Consider the following 26,613-nt stretch of genomic DNA (forward strand, 5'->3'; position numbering starts at 1 on the left):
AAACTTGTATAACATTATGAGAAATTGGGAGAAATGACAATACTTTCAGAGTAATGCAAATAAATTGCAGCAAACCATATGTAATGCTTCAACTAATTGCAACCTAATCAGCTCATGATACTAAGTTTATTAATAGCATTACTAACATGTTCATTAACCACACTTAATGATATTTTCAACTGTGCTAAACAAAGTTTACGTGACAATTACTACCTTGGACCACCTATTCATAGTCATTGGATAGTACGTTGTCTCACCTTCAACCCTTTGTTTTGCTTGAACCGCATTGAGTTAATGAATGGTTGTTATTGAGAGTTATCCTCACAACCGTTTGGCATGCAGGTAAAAATGTGCTAAGTACTCAGACCTTCTGCGATATACAGTCTTTCATTGCTCTTCAACAGTTTGTTGTGGAGAAAATGAAAGCAAAAGCATGGCTGGTGACCTGGCTAATGACCTCTGCAAATTTCATTCTTTCTCAAAGCCAATCACAGCCATCCGCAAAAGCCCTTAACAAATTAACTGAAGCAATATAATAACTGTAATTGACTCACTAATTATCTCAGGCTACACCTTATTATCTCACTAGTTCTTCTGGGCTATAACTTAGTATGAAGAATGAGTGATGAGCAGAAGGTACCCAGTCCTTTTAGATTGAACCAGCTTGTTGCTGACCCTTTATGATCTGGCTTATTTAGAGTTATTTCTTACCTGTTATTAGTTGTGTGTGCTGCAAGTGTTCTCTGTTTAACTTCACATGAGATTAAGAATTTACTAAGTGCACTAGTAAACAATAATAAATGAGAATAAACCAAAAAAAAGAAATATAAGCAAATACGGATTTAAAATACACTTTGTAAATTGATTATTTTAGTTTAAAAATGTCAACCATATTAACATCTACTACCAGTCTGTGCTTAACTTTATTATAATAAATTATAAGATATGCACCATAAATGCTATGATAATAAACAGTGTTTAACAATTTGTAGAAATTATCATACATTATAATCATATTAGACTGCTTGCTCAAGCTCTAGATAAGGTTAGAACCCTTCTGATTTCAAGAAACTGTATTTCATAAGCTAATCACTAACCACATTTTCAATGGGTTTTTAACGATTGGCGACATGCATTTATTCAAATAAGTTGAGTTAAATAATGATGTCTAGAAAAAAATCATTAGGTATTTTGTAAACAGAATGAGTTTTAATCTGTACTCTAAACAAATCTTTTTTACATAAGACAAGATGATGATATTTAAAATAGCTTAGGTATTTTAAAAATTACATTGATTTTTCTGCACTTTAGGCTGCACTTCAATAATGTGTTTTATAATCAAATAAATTTTTTTAGCAGTATCTTGGTTACATCTAAGCTTAGAATCTAGCAGACTAGCAAAAATAGATCATTGCATTACCATATAGTTATCATTGACATATATGTAATATATTGCTCAATTAGTTTTTGTAAACTATGCATTTATTAGCAAGTGACAGAAAGTTAACATAAAAGTGGGAGACAGAAACTGGAAAACAGAATATACTATACAGCAAGTGGTTGATATGTATTGGCTTGTTACAAATAATTTCATGTTCATTAGAAACATGAACTTATTATTATACGCAATCAACGCCTGTATTATGATCACTATGCTCTGTAGTAGATCTGGTAATGAAATCAATGAATTGGTTAATGTATACTACGTATTATAAAGCAGACAAACCTTGGGGTAATAAAGAACAATAAAGGTTAGACATGAGGGACAACAGTGAATGTTAATATTATATAAAACTTGTTGTCTATAGATGATAAGATAGACAACAGTTATGGTAGTTTATGGCACGAAACTGCCAATGAGCTCTCACCTATTACTTGAAGTTGGCATAGTCTGAGAAAGACTCTGTAAAGTACTTGAGGAAGTCATACAGGAAAGTATACTTTTCCTGAAAGTAATAATCAACTGGTTTAGAAATGAAATTAAAATTACTAGCACACATTTAGGATTGGTGGTAATGCTGCCTTGTTCTCAGCAGTATCGATTAGCTTTACAGACCAAAACTTCATTGATACATGATTATTGATTTGTGTGAACACAAAACGTTGTGAATAGTATATTATATTATATATAGTATACGGTGAATGTAAACCATACATTTAAGTACATTCATAGTTTCATAGTAATTGGAGAAAAATATTATTCACAAGGTTTTGTCCATGTCACACCTTGTATTGATAGTAGTCAATAAAAAATACAGCCCTAGTTTGGAATCTCTATGGTTACTGCTATTCCAAATGTTAGTATTTAAAAATATAAAACTGTTGAGCCCTCATGTGATTAGCTACACCTTAAGAGTTTAATTCTTTAAAATGTAACAAATAAATTACGCATAGGCATTTCACCAGCAATAGCCAATTCTCTCTACTCAAAGCTTTAGTAGGTACTCGAAACCTGTGGTATTTACAATTTAACTCCATGTTTTCAAATTTATTTTGCAATTCAAAGTATAAAATACAAGTGATTGCTAATGTTAACTAATCAAGACAATTTATGTATTGAGTAAGCTATTTAGCTGAAATTAAAGCATTACCAAATGCAGCAGGTGACTTATGGAAATAACTGAATATGATCTTACAATAGTAGAGATGAATTGTCTTCTCCTGCACCTAGCCATGAGCACTGTATTGTAGAGGTCCACATCCTGTTCAGTTTTGAGCTTATCCAGGGCGTTGCATGCAGTTACAAAAAGGCCACACCTTGTTGTTCCAAGCCTGAAACAATTGGTTGTTTAAGCATATATGCAAGTAGAAGTACAGTAGCAGTGAGCTGTTTCATGGATTATCTACTCTACCAAATTATATGAGCTAACACAAACATGAATCAATAAAGTATAAAATTGTTGGCTTGATAATTCCAGGATACTACATTTAGAAGGTAGAAATATTTAATGCTCAAAATCTTTGTCTGCCATGAAGCTTGGGGTTTAGAAGACAAAAATAACAAAACTGCTTCTTCGACAACATTGGCAAGATGAAAGAAAAGCACACAAAATCCTCATACAGTTATTGGTATCTGTTTAAAACAAGTTCAATATCTGCCTTAAATAGGAAACCTTTGTTAGCTTAAAAAACAATGATTTAAGAAACCTCTTTCTTAGAAAGTTCCTTCAGAACCATTCAGTTCACTGTTTCTTTTTTATTTTTGCTCAAAGTTTGCTACAACCATACCAGCAATTCATAAAAAACAGTTTTTATTGACATTAGAGCCACCAATAAGCTTTCTCTTACAGTAACATTGATCAAATGCAACTTGGCCATTTCAAAAAAATTCCATAAAATTCTATTGAATATATAGCTATAAACCATAAAATGATAGAAAGTACATATACATGTAAGTATACATACATGTCCATCACACAAAACTTCCCATCTCTATTTTGCCTTCGCAGCCTTTCCACTGCCTCCATGTGGTGAAATAGAGCAGCATGATTAGGAAACTCATTAATGTCTCCATACTTGTTCCATGTTCTCGTCAGCAATAAGGAAACGGTCTTTGTCTGAATAAACCATGAAGCTGATGATACAGTTCGAACCATACAACACATCAACTTAAGGCAGGTAAAAAGTACAAAAGAAAACAATGTTCAGTCATCTATTAACAAAAATAAAGAAAGAGTTTAAATAAAACCCGTTTACTATATTATTTTAAAATCTTTAAAGAAATAGTTTCAACAATATAGTCAACGAGTATCTGACTACTTGGCAGCTCCTGAATATTTAGTTGGTAATTTATGACTACAAATGATACTAGTTCATATAGCAACATCTTATATTTGATTCTACCAACTCAAACATAGCAAATGAATCAGTCACATGATGGATAAACACGCTACTTTCAGCTTATTAACACTACCTGATTACTGGATGTACAAGTGATGGCCAATGAAATGAAACTCAAATATTCATTTGTCTCTGTGGCCAGTCGAGATATCTTGTAGTTAGCGAAGATCATGGGCTCATCATCAACACCAGGATAAAAGTCTATGTCCTAGCATAAAATTGAACTTATTAGTGAAAAGTTATCTCTGCTCTTCAACTTATTTTATGAGAATAAATAGCATAGATCGATGTGAAATATAGAGAGGTAAAATTTATGACCTACCTGTTTCTCAAGTTGAACCACTATTTTAATTTCCTGCTCTTCCACCATTCTCTAGAAATCAGCAACTGTGTTTGCTAGCGGCAACTGAGTGCAAACAATTTGTCTTGCAAGCTGGTAGCCCTGAATGCAAAAGTAAGTTTTAATTATGGTTATGCTACTTTTAAAAAGGCTAGCATAACCAAGCAAACATTTTATACTATAAATACAATGATGATACTCACATCAAGAAGTACAGCATTTATGTACTCCCCCTTTTTTATGTAAACGCAGTGACTTTTATCTACAACACAAGACAGCTAATGAGCTTGTATAAACCAATGATATGAGTATTTGACTGGAGTGACATTGGTTTATCACATGAAACTTTTTATTTTGCTATGTTAAGGGGTAACTTTGGGCTGATAACAATCTAGCACAAGTTCTGACCTAGTCAAAGAATTTATGCCTTCAACAAAAAGTTAAAACATAGCACCACCGCTAACCATGAAGTGTCTGTATGTTGGTGTGGAGAATATTTTATATCATAGTATACTGGATTACAAGCTTTAAACTAACACTTTCTGATAAAAAAGTAGTTTTAAAGTGACATATGTCTCCACCAACTAAAAACAAAACCTCACAATTATTTCACTAATTCAGGAGAGTCTTGTATAAAACTATTTATTATATTGAGCGTACAGAATGTAAGCTGTCAATAATCTCTATCCGCCTGTCAAATAATAATTCACAAACTGCAAGAAGCGTGTAAATATTAGTAAAAGACAATTGCTAAAGCATATGAAGCGAGTTTGCATGCCAGCATAACCCTTCCCGCACAACACGCAAGTTCAACACTACACCAGGTTCAAGTAAACTAAAAGCAAAATCATTTATTTTGTCTGTAAATGCAACTTCAATTAGTACATTCTGGCAAATACGCTGGATTGTCAAAATTTTTGAACCCAGTGAACCCTAGCTTGCCTAGCTTTTTCAAAGTAAAAGCTGGCTGTAAACTAGAGTGAGATTCTCTTAAGGTAGGGTCACACAAGACAAAATTCTCACGAAATCGGCGAAATTTGGATGAAACGATTCGTACGAATTGACATTTGGACGAATTTGTTCATCGTTGGTTGCGCACGATGAACGAATCCTGAATTGGACGAAACGTCAGAAATTCCTACGAATCGTTGTTTGATTGGTCGGTTGAAAAGGTTAGTTGAATGTTGAAGGTCGTTTTCTTTGGCGCATATCCAGAAAGATTGAAACGGAATTGGCTTCAATTTATCACCGCGTTCTGATTGGCTAGTTGAAAATTAGTTTCGTACGAATCCGTGGTGGGGAAACTCCGTGTGGCAGGTCAGAAATTTTGTACGAATGGAATTTCCCAGATTAGTTGAAATTACACGATACGTGTGGCCCTACCTTAACTTAACTTTAACTTAGTTAATGCAGTTTCTGTTTGGCAGGATGTTTCATGATGGCAATGTTGTAGCTAGGATTAAAGTAACCACAATACAGTTGTAAATAGCTTTTCTCCATTACTATAACTAGTAACTCAAAAATCTAGATATTATTTATATAAAATCTAATTTACCTAGTTGGTCTTATATTTAGCTTTTGATCAAATTTTGATGTAAATAAAATCAATGTATTGTGAACTAAACTCACTTTTGTATTAGAGACGAAAGAAAATAATGACCAAGACAAGGCTACCTCATGAGTTAATATTACAAAACCGCAAATATGAATCTGTGGAGACATTCATACCATGCCACGATATTTACAAATTGAACCAGTTCAGTCACTTCATATGCTTACACCTTTACTCTGTGGGCATTTAGCAATTTAATTTTTAACATTTCGATGCACTCATTGTGTAGCTGACCTGGTAGAACTTCCATAGAACGGTTCTTGTCTCTATTCTCAGCCTCCGAGCCAGACAGGCTTCTCTCACCCAAATCTGTTAACCTCATATCGATTCTCTATAAAAAGGGACTATAACTTACAATAAATAAACTGCAACAGTAAACAATAGCCAGACTAGAGAGTCAATAAAACTACAAAAAAAACATTCAAAATTTTGCCAGTTTTAAACGAAATCGTCTCGTCAATTGTGATATGTATGCATAATTAAAGAAGTCAAAACGTTGTACTTATTATTTTGAGTTAAATCTAAAATCAGAGACCTACATGTAATTTACTAATTTCTAAGAACAAAAAAGCGGACAAAATCCACAAAAAAATGTTCAGTAAATAAAGGATAACCACATTGAGAGTCTAAGCAATGAACAGACAATAGGCTTTATGTGAGTCAATGTATTGGCTAGGCTACCTAAAAAAAATCTTTGGACCTTATCAATTGATATCCTCTCATAAACAAAAGTAGGTATATGAAGAGTTGTAAACTTTCTTTTTTGATGAATGTGTGAGAGAGTTGTTGGTTTAGCAAGAGTTTAAGCAAACCCTACCTGACCCGGCTTTGATTTTGGTGCCAATATTTAAAAAAACAAAAAAATTTAGCGGATGTCAAAGCCAATAGCATTTTGGGCAAAATAAAATTGATGAAAATATTGACACTATTTTGAGCGGTTCTTGCATTATTTCAACATTGCAATGAAAGATTATCTCTAAAATAAATGGTATGTTTGCATTGCTAGTTATTGAGAGAACCGAGTTTTATAAGCAAACATTCAGATAACATGATTGTGACAGACCAAATATAGTTTTTGCATTTTACCCATAAATAAGCAAAGACCATGTTTTGCACTAGTTCTAGTTTTTATATCGTAGCATGTGAGCTCATTGGTCAGTTGACACATGATCTGCATACATAGATTTTTAAACTTAACGGTGTACTAACAGTTTAAAAAAAGCACATAATACACATTCTTTTAATATGGAACTTTAATTTATGTTAGTGTGTCTTAGAAAATATGCTCTTCGTTAATTGTTGTATCAAAATATTTTATTCAGTTATGTTGAACACTTAGTTGTATATACGAAGATATTGAAGAGATTTGGCACATCAGATTTTTGATTAGCTTTGCTAGTTTGGGAGTATTCTAGATATACAGACATTTGATATTCATGCAAAGCCATATAATCAGTAGATAAACAAATTAAATTAGTTTGTTACTAGTTACTGGTTGATCAAATTTTAATAATTTCTAAACAAAACCAACAACAACTTTTTTGTCTTTCCCGTTTTTACATTTAGCATAATCTTACTGTCTGTAAGACACCAAAGTGTGATAAAGCCTTCTTTAAAGGATACTACGTCTTTTAGAGAGCGTTAATATAAAAACTACTATATTTTTGATTACTGATTTGTCCAACTTTAATAACTTAAAAAAATGATAAAGAACTTTGCTTGTTTTTTTATTTATTTTTGCATCCAACAATATTGTACTGTTTGTAACACACCACAATGTAATGGTAAAGAAACCTTCAAGCAAAGCCGCTTCTTTCAAAGAGCACGCATAAAAAACTTGAAGATTTAGCGCAGGTAGACCAGTAAAATTCAGTCAATGATGTTACTTAAAACCCAACCTCTATTCTTACAGAGTTTATCGTGTGATTTGCTGGACATATATTATGTCATGTGATGGCACGTTCTTATAAACTAAAAAAAGCCCAAAGATCTTTGTACAAACTACCAGGATGGTCTGTAATAAAAAGAAAATTTGAACAGTTGGTTTTAAATTAGTAATTTCTGTACAAACTTTTTATCATGAGTGCTTAATCGATGGAATTTAAAAAGAATTATCTAGCGAAAGATTTGCATTAAAATCTGGTATGGGAACTTGATTTTTGTAAAAGCTAAAAAAACCTGAATATATTGAACTACCTATCAATTTGTATGCATTTAATGCACATGTGTGACAACCAAAAAGATATAAAGTAGACAATTATTATCAGTTATCATAATAGGCAGTGAAAAAGTATCGCGCACCTGTTTACTTTGTCAGAATTGTTCATGCTGAGATAGATGAATGTGAAAGTTTATACACATAAAATAACCTTAAACTCAGCAGTGATGGTGTCATTAGCTCCTCCGTTTTGTTCGTAATAAAAATTGATTTTAGCCGCTGTACCCAGTGGAGCGCATGGGAACATCTCAGTTTTAAGAATCTCATCGACCACGCAGTGAAGAAAGTAGTATTGCTCCTGTAAATACAATTGAATAAGCATAAATATAAACTTGGCCAGAAAACTAGTCAAAGCAGCAAATATTTAAAAGTCTCTTCTCAAAATAAGTCTATTTTTAATCATCCATGATAGTGAACCACTGAACATCTTTAGTAGAATGTTACAGTGGTGGATTAGTAGTCTAAATTGCATGACTTGTGAACAGCAATTTGAGGTTCAATTCCCAAGAAGGTCACTAGTGATGACAAGTATGATGATGTACAACCTTCAGTTGCTTTATGCAACTTGGCTGGCTAAAACTGTTGCTGTCCCATTGCCACTGGGTTGAGATGTAAGTACTGAGATTGTAGGGATAATGTTTATGTAACCAATCCTTTTAAAAATTAACAACCACTGCTTGCAGTGAACAAATCAAAAATACTTGATCTCTAAGAGACACACATCTCTACTCACACACTAATACTTGATCTCTAAGAGACACACATCTCTACTCACACACTAATAACTACACAATGTTTGCTACTCAAAACTGATACTCTGCATTACTCCCACAAAAATTGTAGTAATTTCAATATTTAAAAACCTATACAAGATTGTGATCATAAATATTGAAATAGATCTACAATATGAATGATTAAAATTTGATATGTAAAATGTGCTTTTTGTATAATTTAATTATTAGCTGGTTCTAAAAAAGTAATCCTCGAACCTTTAAAAAAGCATCTCCTAGCGCTTTTAAACACATAAAGAGGAACACGGTTTAATAGACATGGATAAACGCTACAGTATACGTATGCATTTTCGTCGCCATGAATATTTACTATTTATGAACAAGCAGACCAAAAACTGACTAGCATGACAACATGGAGTTTTATCTCCCTAAAACAGAGAAAAATATTACTAACCTTCCTACAGCAAAACCTTTCCTTCAAATTGGAGAGACAATGTACAAAAGAACAGAACAGAAAAGCAACCATATACATACATGTAGTAATAAATGTTGACTATGTATTTCAATTGAGGTTTTCTGAAAGCAGGACAGAGCTGGACAAAGGTAGACTAACAAATTTTAAATTTCCATAAGAGAGCTCAAACCATAACTGTCACGTACAACTTTTATTGTATTTACTAGATAAAGAAGACACGCTGATTCTGATTTTGTACTCAAAATAAAGACTGGTCCACTAAATTTTAGAGTAATGAAGGCTGTTTTACAGTGTTTTAATATCAGTCTCAAAACAACACAATCGGCACAACAAGCGTCACCGATAAATACGTGACGTAACCTAGCTTTTTAGGAACGAAAGTTAGTGATGTTTAGGCCGATTTAGAATGCTAGATATAAGTGTCCTAAACCTATTATTATCTAAATTCAGCCTTCAAAATAATCTCAGTAATTTATAAAAAGTAGATAAGCTATTCAACATTACATATTTAAAAATGAATTCAATAAAACACGATAAAAATGCTAACTTGTGATAAAATCGCGCTTTTTGGAGCTCACTCATTTTTTTTGGCGTTCAGCCTATTAAACATCAACTAACAAGCTATGTGAAATTTTAAACAGTTTATCTACTTTCCATAAAAGACTGAGACTATTTTAAAAGCTGAATTTAGATAATAATGGGTTTTAAGACACCCATCCCTATTGTTCTAAAATGTACTGAACATCCTTAACTTTCATTCCTAAAAAGCTAGGCTACGTCATATATTTGTGGGCGGAACTTTTTATGCTAATTGTGTTGTTTTCGAGACGGGTATTGAAACGCTTTAAAAAAACTTTTTATGACTTTTAAGGATAGTGGACCAATCTTTATTTCAAGTACAAAATCGGAATCGGCGTGTGAAATTTTCCTAGCAAATACGACAAAAGTTATACGTGACAGTTATGGTTTAAGTTACCTCTAAATGTTATTAAAAATAATCAGAAGCATTAAATGCTGAGGCATTCAGTGTAAGGCTTTTAGCTTCATCAATTGGGCTCAAAGGTTTGCTGATGCTAGCTTTGCTATATCTGATAGCAACTGCAGAGTGTTTTCCCTATCCTTTGGGTTAGCCATGTAGTTATACTGACTCAATACAAGTGAAAAAAGGAAGTCCTGTCTAATCGACAGGATGTGTTGCCTCATTGATAACTCAATAATGATTGATTAGCAATTATTAAAAGAATGTTGACTTTGTTCCAACACTTTAAAAAAATAAGAAAGGGGAAAAGTAGTACTGTCCGAGTAAAGGCAATAGAATACGTGTGGTTAATAAATAATTTTGTGTGGTTTCGAACCAACATTTTTACTAATTATCAGTAAAAATGTTTGTTCGAAACCACACAAAATCTATTTGCTTATATCATTGGAACAGATATATGTTTCTACAGACTTTTTTATGATTAAAGTTTTATGAGTTGCCGCCAGTCACTTTGTAAAATATTACTTAAGATATGCATCACTGAGAAACCAAAAATAAATTAAAATCTATGAGCTGCTACTAATAATTGAAACGAGGAGCAGAAAATCCGTTGAAAAAGGTTTTGATATTTGTTTTCATTCTAAACTTTCAATGAAAGAGTAAACAAACAAATTAACAGGCCTTGAAGAAAGTCATTATATTAAAATTGTACAAACAGTTATTTGTAGCAAAGAAAAACTTTCGGGTAGTGTTAAGAAAAAATACGTTTCACACAAAAGCACTTTCTGAATCCCTGTAAATACACCAACAGTGTGTATTCACAAATAACTACTATTAAAGTTATATATAAACAGAGCTATATCTCCATGACATTAATCTATTTTGGTGACATTTTCATTTTCAGTTTGATGAACATTTTACTTCTGTACAGATCTCTCATTAAACTGTAAATAGATTATAACATGACAGCCATAAATTTTAACAGAAAAAATAACAGTAAAGATAGTAAAGTATTGTGCAATTGCTAGTTACCACAACTTAAACAATGTCTGCTGTAGAAGAAAAACCTATTTCATAAGGGGAGTACCAGGGTATCAAATTTTTAATAATGTTTGACCTTTGACACAGCTACGTTAGGACTGAAATGTTTAAGCATTCTTATTTGACATAATCATAGAATAAAACCAACATGCATCAACATCTGTAAATAAGGAGCTATTCAATACTGAACTAGTATCTTCCCAAATAGTCAGGGATTGTGAACAGCACACTAACAAACTCTACACAAATTTATCTACAACAGTCTGCAAAAGGTCAGTAGCATAATGATGAAGTGCACTCAACTATTGAATTGAAGATCTATACACTGACCTTGACTTGCACCATGCATGGCCGTCTCAGTCTCATAGCTGCCACACATCCCAGTACATCTACTTCTTGTGTCTTCTTTGCCTCCTTCAATAAGTTCCAGCAGGATATAAAAGTACCAGTTCGTCCAACTCCAGCGCTAAAACAAGAATAACATGTTAGGTTTCTCTCACCGAAAAACTGTTGAGAACATTGCATGTCTACTTAAAGTTTTCGCATGTTCAGCCATGAAAAATTAAATTGATTTATTCAAAATGTGCCGATGCAAAATAGACAAAAAATGGCCACAAAACAAAATATGGCTTAAAAAATGTAGTAAATTTGCATACATCTTTTGATATTTGAAAGGAAAAAATTGCACCAAATGATTACAAATTTTTAAAATGCTTCTCTAAAAAATGCTCAAGCAATACAGAACTATCCCTGATTTAAAGTTCTTTAATTGCACTAAAATATTTTATGATCAAGTTCAATGTATTTAAAACTAGATAATCTAACGTTACAATTCGAAAAAAGTCTCTTAAAAAGTTTTCGTTGTCAAAGCGTACTAAAATAATTGTCTGCTTGAGAGCATTTTCAGCACAACTTTGTAACACAACAGACAATGGCAGTCTCACAAAACAGCTAACTGGTGGTTGAAAAACTCTTAAAAGCAATATTACCTGCAGTGAACAAGCATGGGTCCGGTGAGATGCCAAGTACTTTCTTTGACCTTTTTGTAGAATGCCACATATGGACTCATCTCTGCTGGAACACCATGATCTGGCCAGGAAGTGAAATGAAACTGTTTGGTTTTAAATGTTTCACCTCCCTATAGCAAATAAAAAATTGTTCAAAACCCTGATAAGTTGCACTGAAGCTCGGAACTCCATTGATCTATAAGGTCACATATTGGTACTTAGGTAATAAGGTTTTTTAGTCTATCGGAACTATACAACATGTTCACAAAATATTGTCGTTATTATATGTTTAAGAAAGTCTGGACAGCTAGCTTTTATGTTGCGACAATTTTAGCTAATTGTTGGTATCTCACAATTACTGTGGTAACAAATTTATGCAGCAATAATTTCAACTATACGATGTTTATTAGTATCTCACAATTACCTTTGTAACAGAGAGAGACCTGACTACAAAATCAGCCCAAATATCACAGGTAAGGAGTGTCACCTTGATGTTTCTAAACTTCATCACTCCACCTATATCCTCTGGCCAGTACTGTTCACACTTGTGCTGAAAACAATAGCAAGACACAAGAATTTACTGAATGTTTCTTAGCATTTTGCAACCAAATGCAGACATGGTAGCTAGTCGCTCTGGCACACAAAACAATATGTAGCCTAATAATATATTACATTGGAAGTATTATGTATGTGTGACAGAAGAGTAATATGATTTTACTCAAAACATTTTAATGGAGTTATCCCCCTGACTCAAGTTGACCATATTTTAGAAATCACAGCCAGAAACAGGAAGTCTATGATTGTTTGACAAAACAGCAAACATAGATGTAAAATTCTTGCAACATGAAATATGAAACAGTTTCTCAAGCTATTAACAATAAATTTAAATAAATGGTAGAATCGTTTGAGCCAAACATTTACTGCTTGAACAATGTTAAAAAGTGATGTGTGTCGGAATGCAACCAATTAGTCCAGCTACCAACTTTATAAGCTGCACATATCTGATATACATCTATTTTCTACAAGTTAACAGTTTTAGCCATGAAACTAAAAATTATGCTGCTACAATTTATCACTTGAATGAAAGGGTGCTATACCCTACTTACCCTGCCCATCTCAATAATGTTTGTAACCATCACTATAGCCTTTGGTCTTTGCTGAAAGATCATCAACCAAAAGTCATTGATTGTAGTTTTCAGAGGCCCTAAAAAAGGAAAGGTAAATTTCTTTAGCCAATGTTATAATATGGTGTGTGCAAACTAACAAATTAGCTTTACACCTGATGTATATAACGTGTTGCTTATATGTTGATTTCCAACACCGGTATACAAGAAAGCAATCACTTGGTATCTTATACAAGCAATCTTCTGCTAGGTCATTCATGAGGTATTCACTTAAAAGCATTTAGTTATGATTTCTAGTGTTTGTATTACTGTGTGTAGTTTCTTCAAAACTATGTCAAGTGGTCAGGCAAAGAAACTTAAAAATTGCTTTGCTTTTATAGTTTTCATGTACTATTGAAAGAGTATATTGTAGTCATTTGCACGGTTTTGTGAACTTTTTGAAAAAAATGTTGTCATACCGCCAAGACAATGTGGGACACAGTACTTAAACACAAAACCTTAACATGTGTTTCAGATAATAACAGGTGCGGCTGCATCCTACTTCTAAATAACACAGTTTATAATACTTTGCATCGCTACCAACCTTGTGCAGCTATGAACAACTCCCCCTCATCGTAACCCTGCAAAAGAGAATGTTTATTTTAGCAATTGACTATTCCACAACATGAACTGGTCAGTTAGACATCCATCATCTCTTGTTTAGCATTGGCAAGGGTCAAGCTGCATGTTTCTAAGTAATATAAAGTTGAATTGTTTTGTGCATGTAAAAAGGCTAGGCACTGTAATAAAACCCTATCTACAACCAGTGTCAGAGACATTGATAAAACAATGACTTACTTCAAGGAAGGAAGCATTGATAAAGTCTGTTCCATTACTTTCTGGCCTATCTAAGATTACCCTGTGTCCATCCTCTAAAATTGATAAAAGATTACATAAATAAAACGTTTTAACTTACAAGCACAACAACAAAGAAATGTGGACAAAATATCTGCTATGCGTTGAATTAGTTCCGGAAAGGAAACTAACACAGATTATCACAAGCTTATTAAAAAGAATATTCATTGGAATTGTTTTTCAGATTTCTATCACAGAGTTAGTGAAAGAAACTTTCAGTAATGTAACATTAGTTATTAGTGATCTCGCAATTCTTTTAAATAAATTTAATAAATCAGTTCTCACTTTATAAGTTAGTCTTAAAACAAATAAATACAGTCAAATTTTGGAACATAAAAATAAAATTTGTTTTGTTGCTGGTATAGCATACATTGACCAGTTCTGTTGAATTACAAACCATCAAAAGAACGCATTGCACTTTATGTAATTTGTTCCACAGTTTAAATAATCTAATACAAATATTTCATGCAATCGTATATAGCATTCAATTGCATGCATCTTGCTTAAATACTCTATGTTAATTACTAAATGGAAAAAAATAAATATATACTAGACCAAATCAAACAAGCGATTATAAAGAACATGCGTTTTTGTTGTCATACAAATATTACATCAAAGAGATATGAATGCTGTATAATCGGTGGTAGTGACAGATCTACGAAACTACTCTAATTTGAACTACATAAATTGCATAAGATATTATTTATATGTAAGTTTGATTCTCACATTTCATATGTATTTAAAGTTATATATACATGTAATCGCCACTATCAGCTGGTCCACCTTTACATCACATTTACTGTCTGCTAGTGATAACTATCAAAAAGCATTAGTGAAATTTTAAATAATTAACAAAAGTATTTAGCTCATGGTATATGGTGTTGGTGGTTCAAATTATAAGAAGTGCATAACATTTTCTACCATTACTGTCACTCAAAATTGTGCTTAGAAATTTTGAACTTGGAGTTAAAATTTAAAGCTATGAACTACTGGCTAGTTGCTTATTTATTCACTATCTACTATCTAACAGAGCTGTTATTATTTTAAAATTTTAATATTTTGTGTGTTAAACTTACTTCACCTGTGGTAACAAATATCTGGATACATTTGTGTCTGCTTTAAAAAAAACTTGAAATAGTTGAGAACTTGTATGAGAACAGGCGAGTCATTTTCGGCTTCAACTTTTTTTTGTGTCTTTTGATACATGAAAATCCAAAAGGAAGCGCAACAAAACAAAAGGCACTAACCTGGATAAAGATTTATGTATTTACACTTTCCACGATTTTCTGGCAATTGCGCTACATCCATTGTTGGTTTTGGCATCTTCTGGAGAATGTCCTAAATTTAATAAAATAAAACTCAATCATGATATCGTTTTTGTTGTTCTTAGTTAGTACTTAACAAGAGTCAGGTTTATTAACATTGCCAGTATATCACACATGTCACACTGCTACTCAAGTGTTTTGATGTTGCTAATATTCAACTCTAGGCAAGTAAGTGGGTTTAAAAATTATACCATTTAATTGCCCCAATAAAAAATACTCAACCATATCAATCTTACATCGTATTCAGAGAAAATAGCTTCCTTGTCTGAGATGTATTCTGTGAGGTGAGACAGTGGTATTGCTTGTTTTGTAGGATGAAGAGGAAGGTTCGTTGGGACTGATCTAGGATTTGACTTCAAGTTTGTAGGCTTCTCTAAAATAAATACAGACCAATAGTGAGAGAATACAGTTAAACAGAATTATAAATAGTTATTCATAAGATGCAAATGCTTAAAATTTCAGTTAAGTTTTTTAAGGCAATGCCAACTATTTAGAATATTTATTTGTGGTGTATGCTAATTACAAATTATATAAATAATAGTTTTATATCCAACACTTTGTGACTACTCCAAATAGGGATGGGCAAACAAAAAATTCTTATTCAGGCATGTAATGTCAGAAGAAACTTTTAGACACCAACTAAATATTAATAATAAAACTAATAATAAACTATAATATCGAAAGCAAAATAAAGTAAGAACACCGAGCAAAAGCGTCATTTAAATTAAATGATATAAAAACATTTGATCAAAAACCTGTTAACATGAACATTGGGTTATATAAACCTTGTGTTTATGGAAAGATAATTGCTAGCTGTTTTTGCACAGCTATAAATACAACCAGCGTATAATGTTGGATACTAACTAGTATAAATGGTAAATAAATTGAACATAACTGGGACCTACTATGAGTCTAAACATCAGCTTAGTAATTAGTTTAATCTCTCCAAAAAACCGTACATGTATTCAAATATAGTATATAACAATGTTTCACGCTATCACTGGCTATTGCGAAACAAGCCACTGTTATTAAAAGCACTAAATAGTTTGCAAATCTGCTGGAAATCTGAATGTTTGCATTGAGTAGTAGCTGGATATAAAATAAACAATGCAAAAAATAATTTAAAGAAAAGGTCACAACGCCAAATAAAAACAACTACTCCCCTCTTCACACTCAAATATGCTGCAAATTAGCCAACTTTGTTCAGGTCACTTTTTCAATAAAAATCATTGTCTTGCATGAATAATATTTGATGATATCAAAACCGATTGTTAATAGCAAGATTATACATAATTTTAGAAAAATATAACTAACTAGAAATTCCACTGTCATACAGCCCACGACCAAAGTGATATTGGAAAAAAGAAAGGGTACTGATGGTGGAGAAATGCAATATTAGCAGTCAAATAGGATAACTGCAATGGTAGCTGTAATGTACTGGGTGTGGGTGTTATTATATAGACCAAATAGCAATAACGAAAGGAAAAAGATTTTATGTTTATATCTCTCCTCCTGCAAAAAGAAAAATGCAATATTGGCCAATATTAAAAGTAAAATGCACTGATATTATTAGAATAACCAATATTATTAATATAGTAGTAATATAAAACCAATGCAAAATTTTGTTTACATTTCAAAACTTCATAGCTAACAATATCACAATGTTGTGATAGTTATATAGATTTTTAGAAAATCTGTACTACGTAGTAATTGTTCTGTAGTCATCCAAACTTATAATTAATTATTGTAATAACCTCATAAGAACCGTTAAAAAATATTATCGTCATTTCATTTACTTATACTGCATTGGACATCAGTTAGAATACAAAAGTACTCAAATGTGTCGGCAAATGAAATTGAAAATGAAAAAATTGTAATCGGCAAAAATTAAACAATTTCTGTACTCCTATATGTTAATTGCCGAAACCTTTGGCAGTTCGACAATGCTATAGACTGGTGAGAAGTGCACGCTTTTTTTTCGTGAAATGGGCAAGACTTTATCATTCTATTCTCTGTCACTCGGCGTTTCAATTTCCGGTCTTAACTTTTATTAAACCAAGCTTTTCAAGCGTTTTGTGGCGATTTTTGTTTAAGTTAATCTGTCTATTTGTGTATAATCCAATCAGATGGGTTAGTTTTAGGAATTTGCGGTAACCTTTCAAAGGCTTGGTAACATATTTAAATAGGTTTATATGCGCTTTGTATCATTATTATACTTAAACGACTTTACTGAAAAATAGTTGAATTTGTTGATTTGATTTCGTTGCAAGGGTTTGGTGACGGCCGTTAACAAATAACTTTTCGGTAGTTGTGTGCACACATGCATTTATCATAAATCCCCCAATCAATCGTTTCACTCTTGTTTGGTCGTGGCAAGATATTGTTGTTGTTTGAATATTAAAAGTGTTATAGTTATATTAAGCACCAGCAAGTCAATGAGGTAACAAATAGGCATCTAAACAACGTATGAAAAATTGGTGGTTTACCTGTTGGTTCTCAGTGTTTCTGTGAATATGAATCGAATCAATCCAAATGAATCTATTTGCAAAAAAGTTCAATGTTGGTATTCACCAGTACAACAAATTTGGCAAGTAATGTGATTTCTAATTATTAGGAATAAGGCTTCTGTCACCACTATATTGGAAGAATAAGAAATGCAGTTGATGAATCAGGAAATTCCGTGCTTGTTGCCACTGAATCGCATTCAATGACAAAGAAAAGCTATGAACTGTGGTATTATAAACACCCAATTTCTGTCATTTAAAATTGACGTGGCACAGTCATGAAATTTCCTGTCGGTACAACAAGTAATTAAACAAAATGTAATTAATTCATTTTTTGGTTTAGATGTACACAAAAGAGCGCATTATGCGGAATAACAAGAAGAAGCAGTTATCAATTGTGTTGAGGTATTTTAATTTTTGTTTGAGAAACAACCAAACAAAATAATTGACCAAATAAAATACAGTGAAATAGAGAAGGGCTAGTCGACTTTCTATGTTACAGTGACATTCAAATTTGCTATTAACCAATAGTTTGGTAACATGAGCAAACAATGAGCAGCCAGTAAATAACTCTTACCTGGCACAGGAGGCCCCACACTTGGAGTGAGGGAATCCATTCTCTAAGGGTAAATCACCTGTTTCAGAATTCTCCTTTAAAGCTGACCTAATCAAGTAAATACAAGCAAAGTAGCAAACTATATGAAGTTTTACTTTCTAGTCACTGTGAAATCAATACCTCTGCTACACTAGATGTCATGAAAAGCTCATCAAAACACTTTATCAACATTGCCTACAAAATTGTCTCAGAGAGTGAAATGTCTATAAGCTAATGTATGTGGTTCTGAGAGTTATTGAGTTTGAGAGTACATACAATTATTTTTGTGTAGAAACTGGACATAACTTGAACTCAAGCTGCATTAAAAGGTATATATATTTTGCATTCTACGTGTAATCATATGTAGAGGTTTATCGTAAACTAATAAGTAAAATAAATGTTTATAAAATCGTTTTAATTTGTAATCACGAGAAGTTACAGTAGAAAATAGTAAATCAGCTTGCTGCCTACACGCATGCGCATGCATGATGCAGATACAGAGGCATATACACTACTTCCAAATTGTTAGTTTTGGCTGAGAGAAATCAGCTCAAAAGCAATATAAAGATTTTAAGTAGAAAGTTATTAAACTTCATATTAAAACCAAAATGCTATGTTACAACAATTATTAAAAAATTTTCTTGAAACAAAAAGGATTAATCTAACTTCTAGGGTATTCTGTTGTTTGAACAATTTTCAGCTATGTTATAGAAAAGCTGAATAAAATTAATATTTAAAAAAATCTCAGTATAAAATGGAAAAATTGAATTTGTTGGCAACAGAAAATTTAAGATTTGTTTCTTGGAAATTACGTTTAATTTCCTCTAACAAGCAAGGCTATATTAAACTACTAAAGAGCCTAGCTGTAATATGTAAAACAAACATTTCACCTTCTTTTATAGAGAAAGATTAAAACGACTCCAGTGATGATGATCACCCCAACAGATAGTCCAACACCAATACCAATGTTACGCTTCGAAAGAGATAGATCCTTCTCGGTAACCGCAATATTAGGATAGCCTACAAAACCAACGTTAAATATATAAAGATACTTGAGAAATAAACTGATATAGGTTGCACTCCGACTAAACTATCCAACAACAATTCTGACAATTTTTAGTGAAACATAGCAAGTAGTACTAATGAATTAGCCAACTTTTTGGAACCCCTAGTGCAGTCTACCTATTCTAATTGTAAAACGTTTCTCTATGTAAATTATCATTTCCAAATTGCCTTATGAGAGTAAAATAGTAATGACGAGAACAGATGATTTATTTAAGGAAAACCTAACGGCACTTTTTAATTACACTCAGTACTGATCTGGGATGTAAGCTTCACGGAGGAGTGCATGCTAAAAGAGCAGGCAGTTTTTCTACCATACTTTCATGAGTAACAGTATTTCATCTTACATATGCAGGTACATACATCATTATAACAATACTGCAAAATTTGTTGGTTCTGAAAACTGCTTGTTTGCAAATTGAATAATTGTGCTCCATGCCATGAGCTCACTGCCCAAAAGTGCAACTTTTCTCTTTTTTATAGTTTATGCAGTCGCTTATAACTGTTTATACCACATCAAACAAATTACTATATAGCACATTTTGGTCACACTGTTTACTAACTAAAATAACAAAGTGGCAAATCCAATTTCAAAATCTGCATAATTAATTTTTTAGTGATTTTCACTCAGTGAACATGCTCAGCCTTTAGGCTGCACCTCCTCTCTTTTAAATGGTGCTTACAAAAAAGCAACAGTTTATACTGCATTCTACTGGTTCATCTTTAGTTAGATAAGGGACAGTCAGACCGTGATTTTGAAATATTTAAAACTGTCACCAGACTGTGTATCTGCCTTTACCATCAATATAGCATTTGTTGAGCAGTTTACCAGGAGATATCAAGATTTATTTTATTACAGCAGGCTATCGTTTTTGATACAGAAAGCAAACTTTTTAACAATTTTGACTAACTTATACTGCTATCAGGTTAAAAAGTATCACATTGATTATCATAGAGTCAATCGTTTAGTAAGATGTTATTGATTCTCTAATTTTTAAAGTAATAAAAGCTTTTCATGTCATCATCTGCTTACACAAATACAATGCTTTTGCAATTGAAGCTTAGCCGGATATCTATAGAAATTATAATTATTATTCGCTCAATGCACTTCCATATTTACCTAGAATGAACAGCTGTGCACTACAGAACAGTTAATTTTCCAAAGTAAAATTAATCACAGAGTTTCAAAAGTTTGATGTTTTATGACTAAATGGCAGTGAGTCTAACCATTAATATATTAGTGCAGCTATCTAAACAAGTATATAACTATTGTTTCTATTGTCTGCACAGAAAAAGTCAATAATAAAATTTTAATTATGCCCTACAGTCCAAGAAACAGATAAAAAAGATATGTAATAAATAACTTTGAATACAAAATCGAGTTCAACATAGATATGCTTCTTTTTATCAGAAAATCGATGTTACAGTAGATGTCAGTAGAACTTTAAGCGGTGTTAAATGTTATTTTGTCTTGCACAGCAATTATTTTCTACTACTAAGCTTATTGGAACGCTCTGAGGGTCTAAAATTATTATCAGAGTCCGCTGTAAACAGTGACTACACAACAATTAAAGGTACAACACATTAGCAATGTTAAAGCATTTTAGAATATAATGCAGTTCCACTAAGCGTGATTTAGTGCTACACCTTTACTCATTCTGTTATCACAGATGTTGCCAACATTTCAGCACTGATTAGTTAATTTATAAAATAGACTTGTAAAGTGCACAGTAGCCGCACAAATATAAATAACTGAGTCTGAGAAAATTGTGAGAAAGGAACCAAATGTACTTATTGAAAAATGAACAATTGAGAGGTTTTTAGGCTACTCACGATATATAATGGCAAAACACAAGATTTCCCAGATGCTAAGCCAAAGATTTACAAAACTAAAATAAATGGTAATGATTCCGATAAAGTATACTTATTCACAATAATATTCTGATTACGTGGAGTAAAAAGTTATTTGATTCCGTATTTTGATCTGCACAAATATTTTTCGTTAGGCATTTTGCAGGGCAGTAAATAGAGAAAGTTGGGGTGTAAATTATTATGAGACAGGCACATGGAGTGGGTAGATGACAAATAATTAGTTATTCATTGTTATAAGTCAAACTGGCTAGTCACAGCATGCATCAAATACCTTGCATTTGCTTCTCGCAAAAACTCACTAGAAGGAACTCTGTAGCATATGTATACCTTATGGCAAAACACCTAAAGTTTGCAGAACATGGAAACAAGTATTAAAGCTGAACCATTGGAGTTAGATTTGTTTTATCTATTATTAATTTTATTTGTCTGATTTTACTTTTGAAGTCTGATTCTAAATCAGATGTCAAAAGTAATAAAATTAATGTTAAATATCATATTAGTACACTGCTCTTTCAAATACATGCTTTAGATGTGCTTTGGCAAGCAAAAAAATAGTACGAACACCAAATTGTTATTTTACCAATGCATTGCTCACTTTTAAAAACAAAAAGATCATAAAAAGCAGTAAATATAAAATTTAGCGGAAGCTCATTAAAGGTAATTAAATGGGTTACTAATTGGCATGTTAGCAAATGATGTGATTAACCTTAATTGTTTTTTAAACCATCATAACACATATGTACTAAACCACTTTCAAAATCTATAGCTACAAACTATTATATTCTCATGATAGGTTAGATAATTAACAGCTATTAACTGAAACTGCTTCATCACTAAAGTTGACTTTTTCTGCTCAAAGGATGACCAACCTTTTTATAGCTTGAAAAAATTTGTTTACACATAATTCTTATATTTACCCATTTACTTACTATAAAATTGCACTGGCTCCAGGAGCAGAGTGAGTGGATCATCTTCCTATAATGTATATTCAACATAAATGTGTAGTAGGCTTATAAATACTTTTTCAAATTGAAATTTTTCAAAGCAAAATGGTTTTGAGCCACACAGAACCTCTTTGAAATATTGAATAGTAATATGATCCTTGTTTGTCTGACCTTCTCTAGAAAACCAAAGATTCAGTCAACCCATTATGTTTAAGCAGTGAAAACTCTCAAAAGTTATGTTATTAGAATAATCATTACAAATAATGAGATACAAGATTATAATGCATTTCGAAGTGACAATAAAAGTTTCATAAGCTGTGTTTTACTAAACCAACATGTGATCATGCCAGAACGAAGTTAAACATGTAATATCTTATCTAATATCAAATGTAAGTTAAACTAGCAACATATCAAGTGCTACCTGCCTAAAAATGTTATCAACAATCAATCCAATGGTAAAATTTCATATGACAACACAAGACAATTTTTTCAGAAAAAAGAAATACATTTGAGCTTGGAGTACTATTGTTTGTATGAAACACTCATCTTGCATATCAAAAGTGTCTAAAAGACTCTGTGGGTTCGTAAGCTAAAATTATAATAATGTTTTTAAAAAATTATATAATTATCCTTCATAGAATATTATATGAGGAATATTATAATCTATTCAGCATAATATTACACAGTTAGCTCGTAACTCATCAATACTTATTTTCTGGGTGTTTATGCTTAAAATGGATTTAGAGTTTCTTTCTCTCAGAAACATAGAATCAGTAAAATCCAAATAGATTCGACGCCGTTTTGATTCGCAAAATTTGTGCGAGGCATTTTAAGTGTGACTGCTGTTTTACGTCACTGCAAAACTCACTGCAAATGGTTTGGAGTTGTTAATGGTTAATAGCTGATTGAGCTCTCTCCAGAGGAGCTAAAAATTCAGTGCAATTCACCACACTACCACGTGGGTTATAGTCTAAGTAATATAGCAAACATTAGGTGGCTCATTCGACAATGATGAGCTGTTTACCGTTTTATTTATTTTAAAACTTTTTTTCAATAAACAACTGAACCTCTGATGGTACAATTACCACTGCACTGGTGTTGAAATGTTCTTATGATTAGCTCTTCTAGCATAGAAACTTTTTTTACCAAAAGCGATTGTCTTTTATGCAACCTTTGAAGCAATAGCTGTATAGCACATAGGAAATTCTGAATTTTCAGAAATATTCTGAGTTTCAGAAATAGCTGAATTCTTAGCCTTATCCAAGTAATAAAAATGTTAACATAGAAAAACTATTTTATGTAATATATAACAACAGTTACCATTCTAAATTCAAGTTTCATTTTAGGAGGAAATTGCTTTGCGCAGTTCAATTAAATTACGAAAAGGAATAAAAAATACTTGTGAAGATTATTAAAACTTTTCAAACAGCCGTAACTTTGATATTTTATAACATGAAAGAATTTTTTCTTGAAATACATTAGAAAAAAAATAGACAACTGCAAAGGTTCAGCCACTAACAACCAACAACTTTTAAAGTTAGAATGTAAATGTGAAATAACTAGCAGGTAGTGGCTAAATAAAGTCTGTTGTGCTATGATTACAATAAAACATTATTTAGTAATGGTACCAATAAGACAAACGAAAAAACAAAAAATCATGAATTTGTTGAATAAAAAATAAAATTCATGCATATAAGTGTGTGTATAAAAGGTTTCTATACAGTAACTTTAGTGTGTTTAGGGGCTATGTTGTGCAATAAAATATAACATAGCAATGTACTGCAAGCAGTATGTACGTAGGGAGTTCATATCTTCAAGAAAGATTATAAGAAAAACTTTGAGTTTAACTTAAAAGAATTTTGCTTACTAAACATTTGCTTCAAGCTAAGTTTGTGTCTGTATTTTCTAAGCTAAATTTTAATTTTGTCATCATTTAAATTTAAATCACCTATCTGTGTCCAGTTTTATTTTTACTACAACTTATAAATAATGAATAACACTGAATAAAAGGAGAGCAAGCATCATAAGAAGTTCAACAAATACCATATCCAAATTCCGTTATTTCAGCGGAATCAGTACACCGACAGCCAATTTTAATTTTGAGAGAAAGGTTAGGTGACGGCAGAAAAAAGCCAAAAAACTTATTTTTTGTGTGGGATGATGGAAAAACATATTGTACCATGCAATAAGACAAAAAATATTTTAACAGGGGCATTGCGGCTCAAAGAGGCAGGGTGTTATTGTTGATTTTGCGTATGCAATGGCAAAGAGGATATACAGTAAAAGGTAGGAGCTATGGGATTGGTAGGAACCGCTTAGCCTTGTGGTTTAGTGTGCAGTTTACAAACTTGAGGTTGCAATCATCATGAATTCAAATCCAACATGTAGCTGATTTATCCTTCCTACATCCTAATAGTTGGACCGGTAAACAACAAACTTTGAGTAATGTATCAATAAATAAAGAAAATTTTGATCAGATATCCAGGCGGAGTTTGTGCAAACAACATGCAAAGCCTGAACTGAAGAGTGACTGCGACCCAAAAGCGAGTCTAATGTACTTTAACAAGTTATGTTTTGGCGAGTACAGCGCTAGTCGTGGAAAATCCATGAAGTGCAACTCCGAATTGTTAAAATGGTAGGATGCCACCCAATTCATAAGCAGAGGTCAACTCTTAATCCATTCGAAGCATGAAAATCCAGTGATTGAGTAAATAGCCAGCAAATGCGCGATTCTTACTATTCTCTTGCATTTGCTAGAATTTCATCACATGTTATGTTGAGAGTACCTAAAAATCTAGTTTCTAGCAGAGCTCTGGGCACTTTATTGTTAAGTTTCATCATTGGAATATTATTGTTGAACTTTTTAGTGTGGCAAAATGTAAGACTGTAAACACAGTGCACTTTCTATCTAACAGACCTATCTAAGCAGCCACATTTGTTGCAGGGGACAGGGCACAACCTAGTTGCAGATTAAAATTAACTACCAGTAAAGCAGACACTCTGCAAAAGTTCTTTTTTCAATCATGTAACCAGCTGCTGTTTTTAAAGTTGCATCAGCAAGCTTCTCACCAACTTCCACAGAAATGTTGTATTCTAGTAGTAATGCTCACTCTAAATCATATTTCCTTATGCCTATCTATCATATTATAGTTTCTGCTGCTTTGAAGGTTTAGTATAATGCTTTCTAGTTCTGAACTCAGTAGGAGCTCCATTTCTGGTTTAACCAAAGGATTTCATCCTTTATAAGCTGAGGGTATTTCATCAATGTGAAAAGGACTGTTTCTATAGACAGCTAACTATAGGGTCTTTAAAATGTTGTTGTTTTTATTAATTATAAAATAAAACATTTCCAGTTTCATAGCTGCACATAAAGTTTTCTCATTTTTAACAAAGTGGTTTTATTGAATGCATTAAGTGTCAAGTGTGCCTTCTAACTTTTAGAACAAGACATCAGCTTTTGTAGATATTTTTAACTAGAAATAGTTCATTGATTGGAAACATTTTGTAGTGATCAAAGTATCTCACTAATTTCAGTAGAAAAAAGCTAAAAAAGTTCAAATAAATTGTCTCAAATTAACAAATACCATGGAATAAATTGAAAACAAGCTGTTTAAAATAAAGCTTTTAATTTAGGGCACCTACCTCAAGGTACACAATAAGACCAACCACAAGAGAGTAGTTAGTCTCAGGTTTAAGTGGAGCGTTATAGTAGCCATTCAGTGTTTGTCCATCTCCAATATTCACTATCAGCCCATCATCAGTCACCAATGAACCAGGAATCTCTGCAGTTATGTAGCAGGTCATACCAAGTTCAGCTGATGTCTCATAGCCATAGAGACTGTCAGAGCCACATGTGCTGTTCTCAAATACAGCATATCTCTGTGGTCTGCTTCTGGATGATTCCCTAATATTTCCGACGATCAGCTGGTAATTGCTGAAATATATGTTGTTACTTTTTGTTTGAAAGCAAGATTTATTTTGGACAGATTAGAATTATTTAAAAGTAAAACAAACACTTGGTTATTACAATTGTGAGATTGAGAACCTTTA

General features: G+C 32.3%; 2 protein-coding genes across 2 annotated transcripts in view; one reads left to right on the forward strand and one right to left on the reverse strand.

The window, feature by feature from the left end:
- The window catches only part of LOC137402059 (uncharacterized), a 263,439-nt gene that overhangs the window by 16,045 nt on the left and 220,781 nt on the right, over positions 1-26,613 (forward strand). The gene's annotated exons all lie outside the window — the stretch shown is intronic.
- On the reverse strand, positions 1,872-26,367 carry LOC137390184 (receptor-type tyrosine-protein phosphatase alpha-like). The gene is made up of 20 exons (XM_068076473.1): positions 26,206-26,367; positions 22,549-22,594; positions 19,576-19,705; positions 18,668-18,754; positions 18,073-18,091; positions 15,509-15,599; positions 14,205-14,278; positions 13,951-13,987; positions 13,350-13,447; positions 12,668-12,793; positions 12,226-12,374; positions 11,567-11,702; positions 8,162-8,308; positions 6,027-6,123; positions 4,384-4,442; positions 4,163-4,213; positions 3,914-4,048; positions 3,406-3,557; positions 2,637-2,772; positions 1,872-1,946 (listed from the first exon to the last, which is right to left on the reverse strand). Exons 1-20 carry the CDS (start codon positions 26,365-26,367, stop codon positions 1,872-1,874), a joined length of 2,007 nt encoding a protein of 668 aa, XP_067932574.1.

Source organism: Watersipora subatra, chromosome 1, assembly GCF_963576615.1.
Source record: "Watersipora subatra chromosome 1, tzWatSuba1.1, whole genome shotgun sequence".
Taxonomy (NCBI): domain Eukaryota; kingdom Metazoa; phylum Bryozoa; class Gymnolaemata; order Cheilostomatida; family Watersiporidae; genus Watersipora; species Watersipora subatra.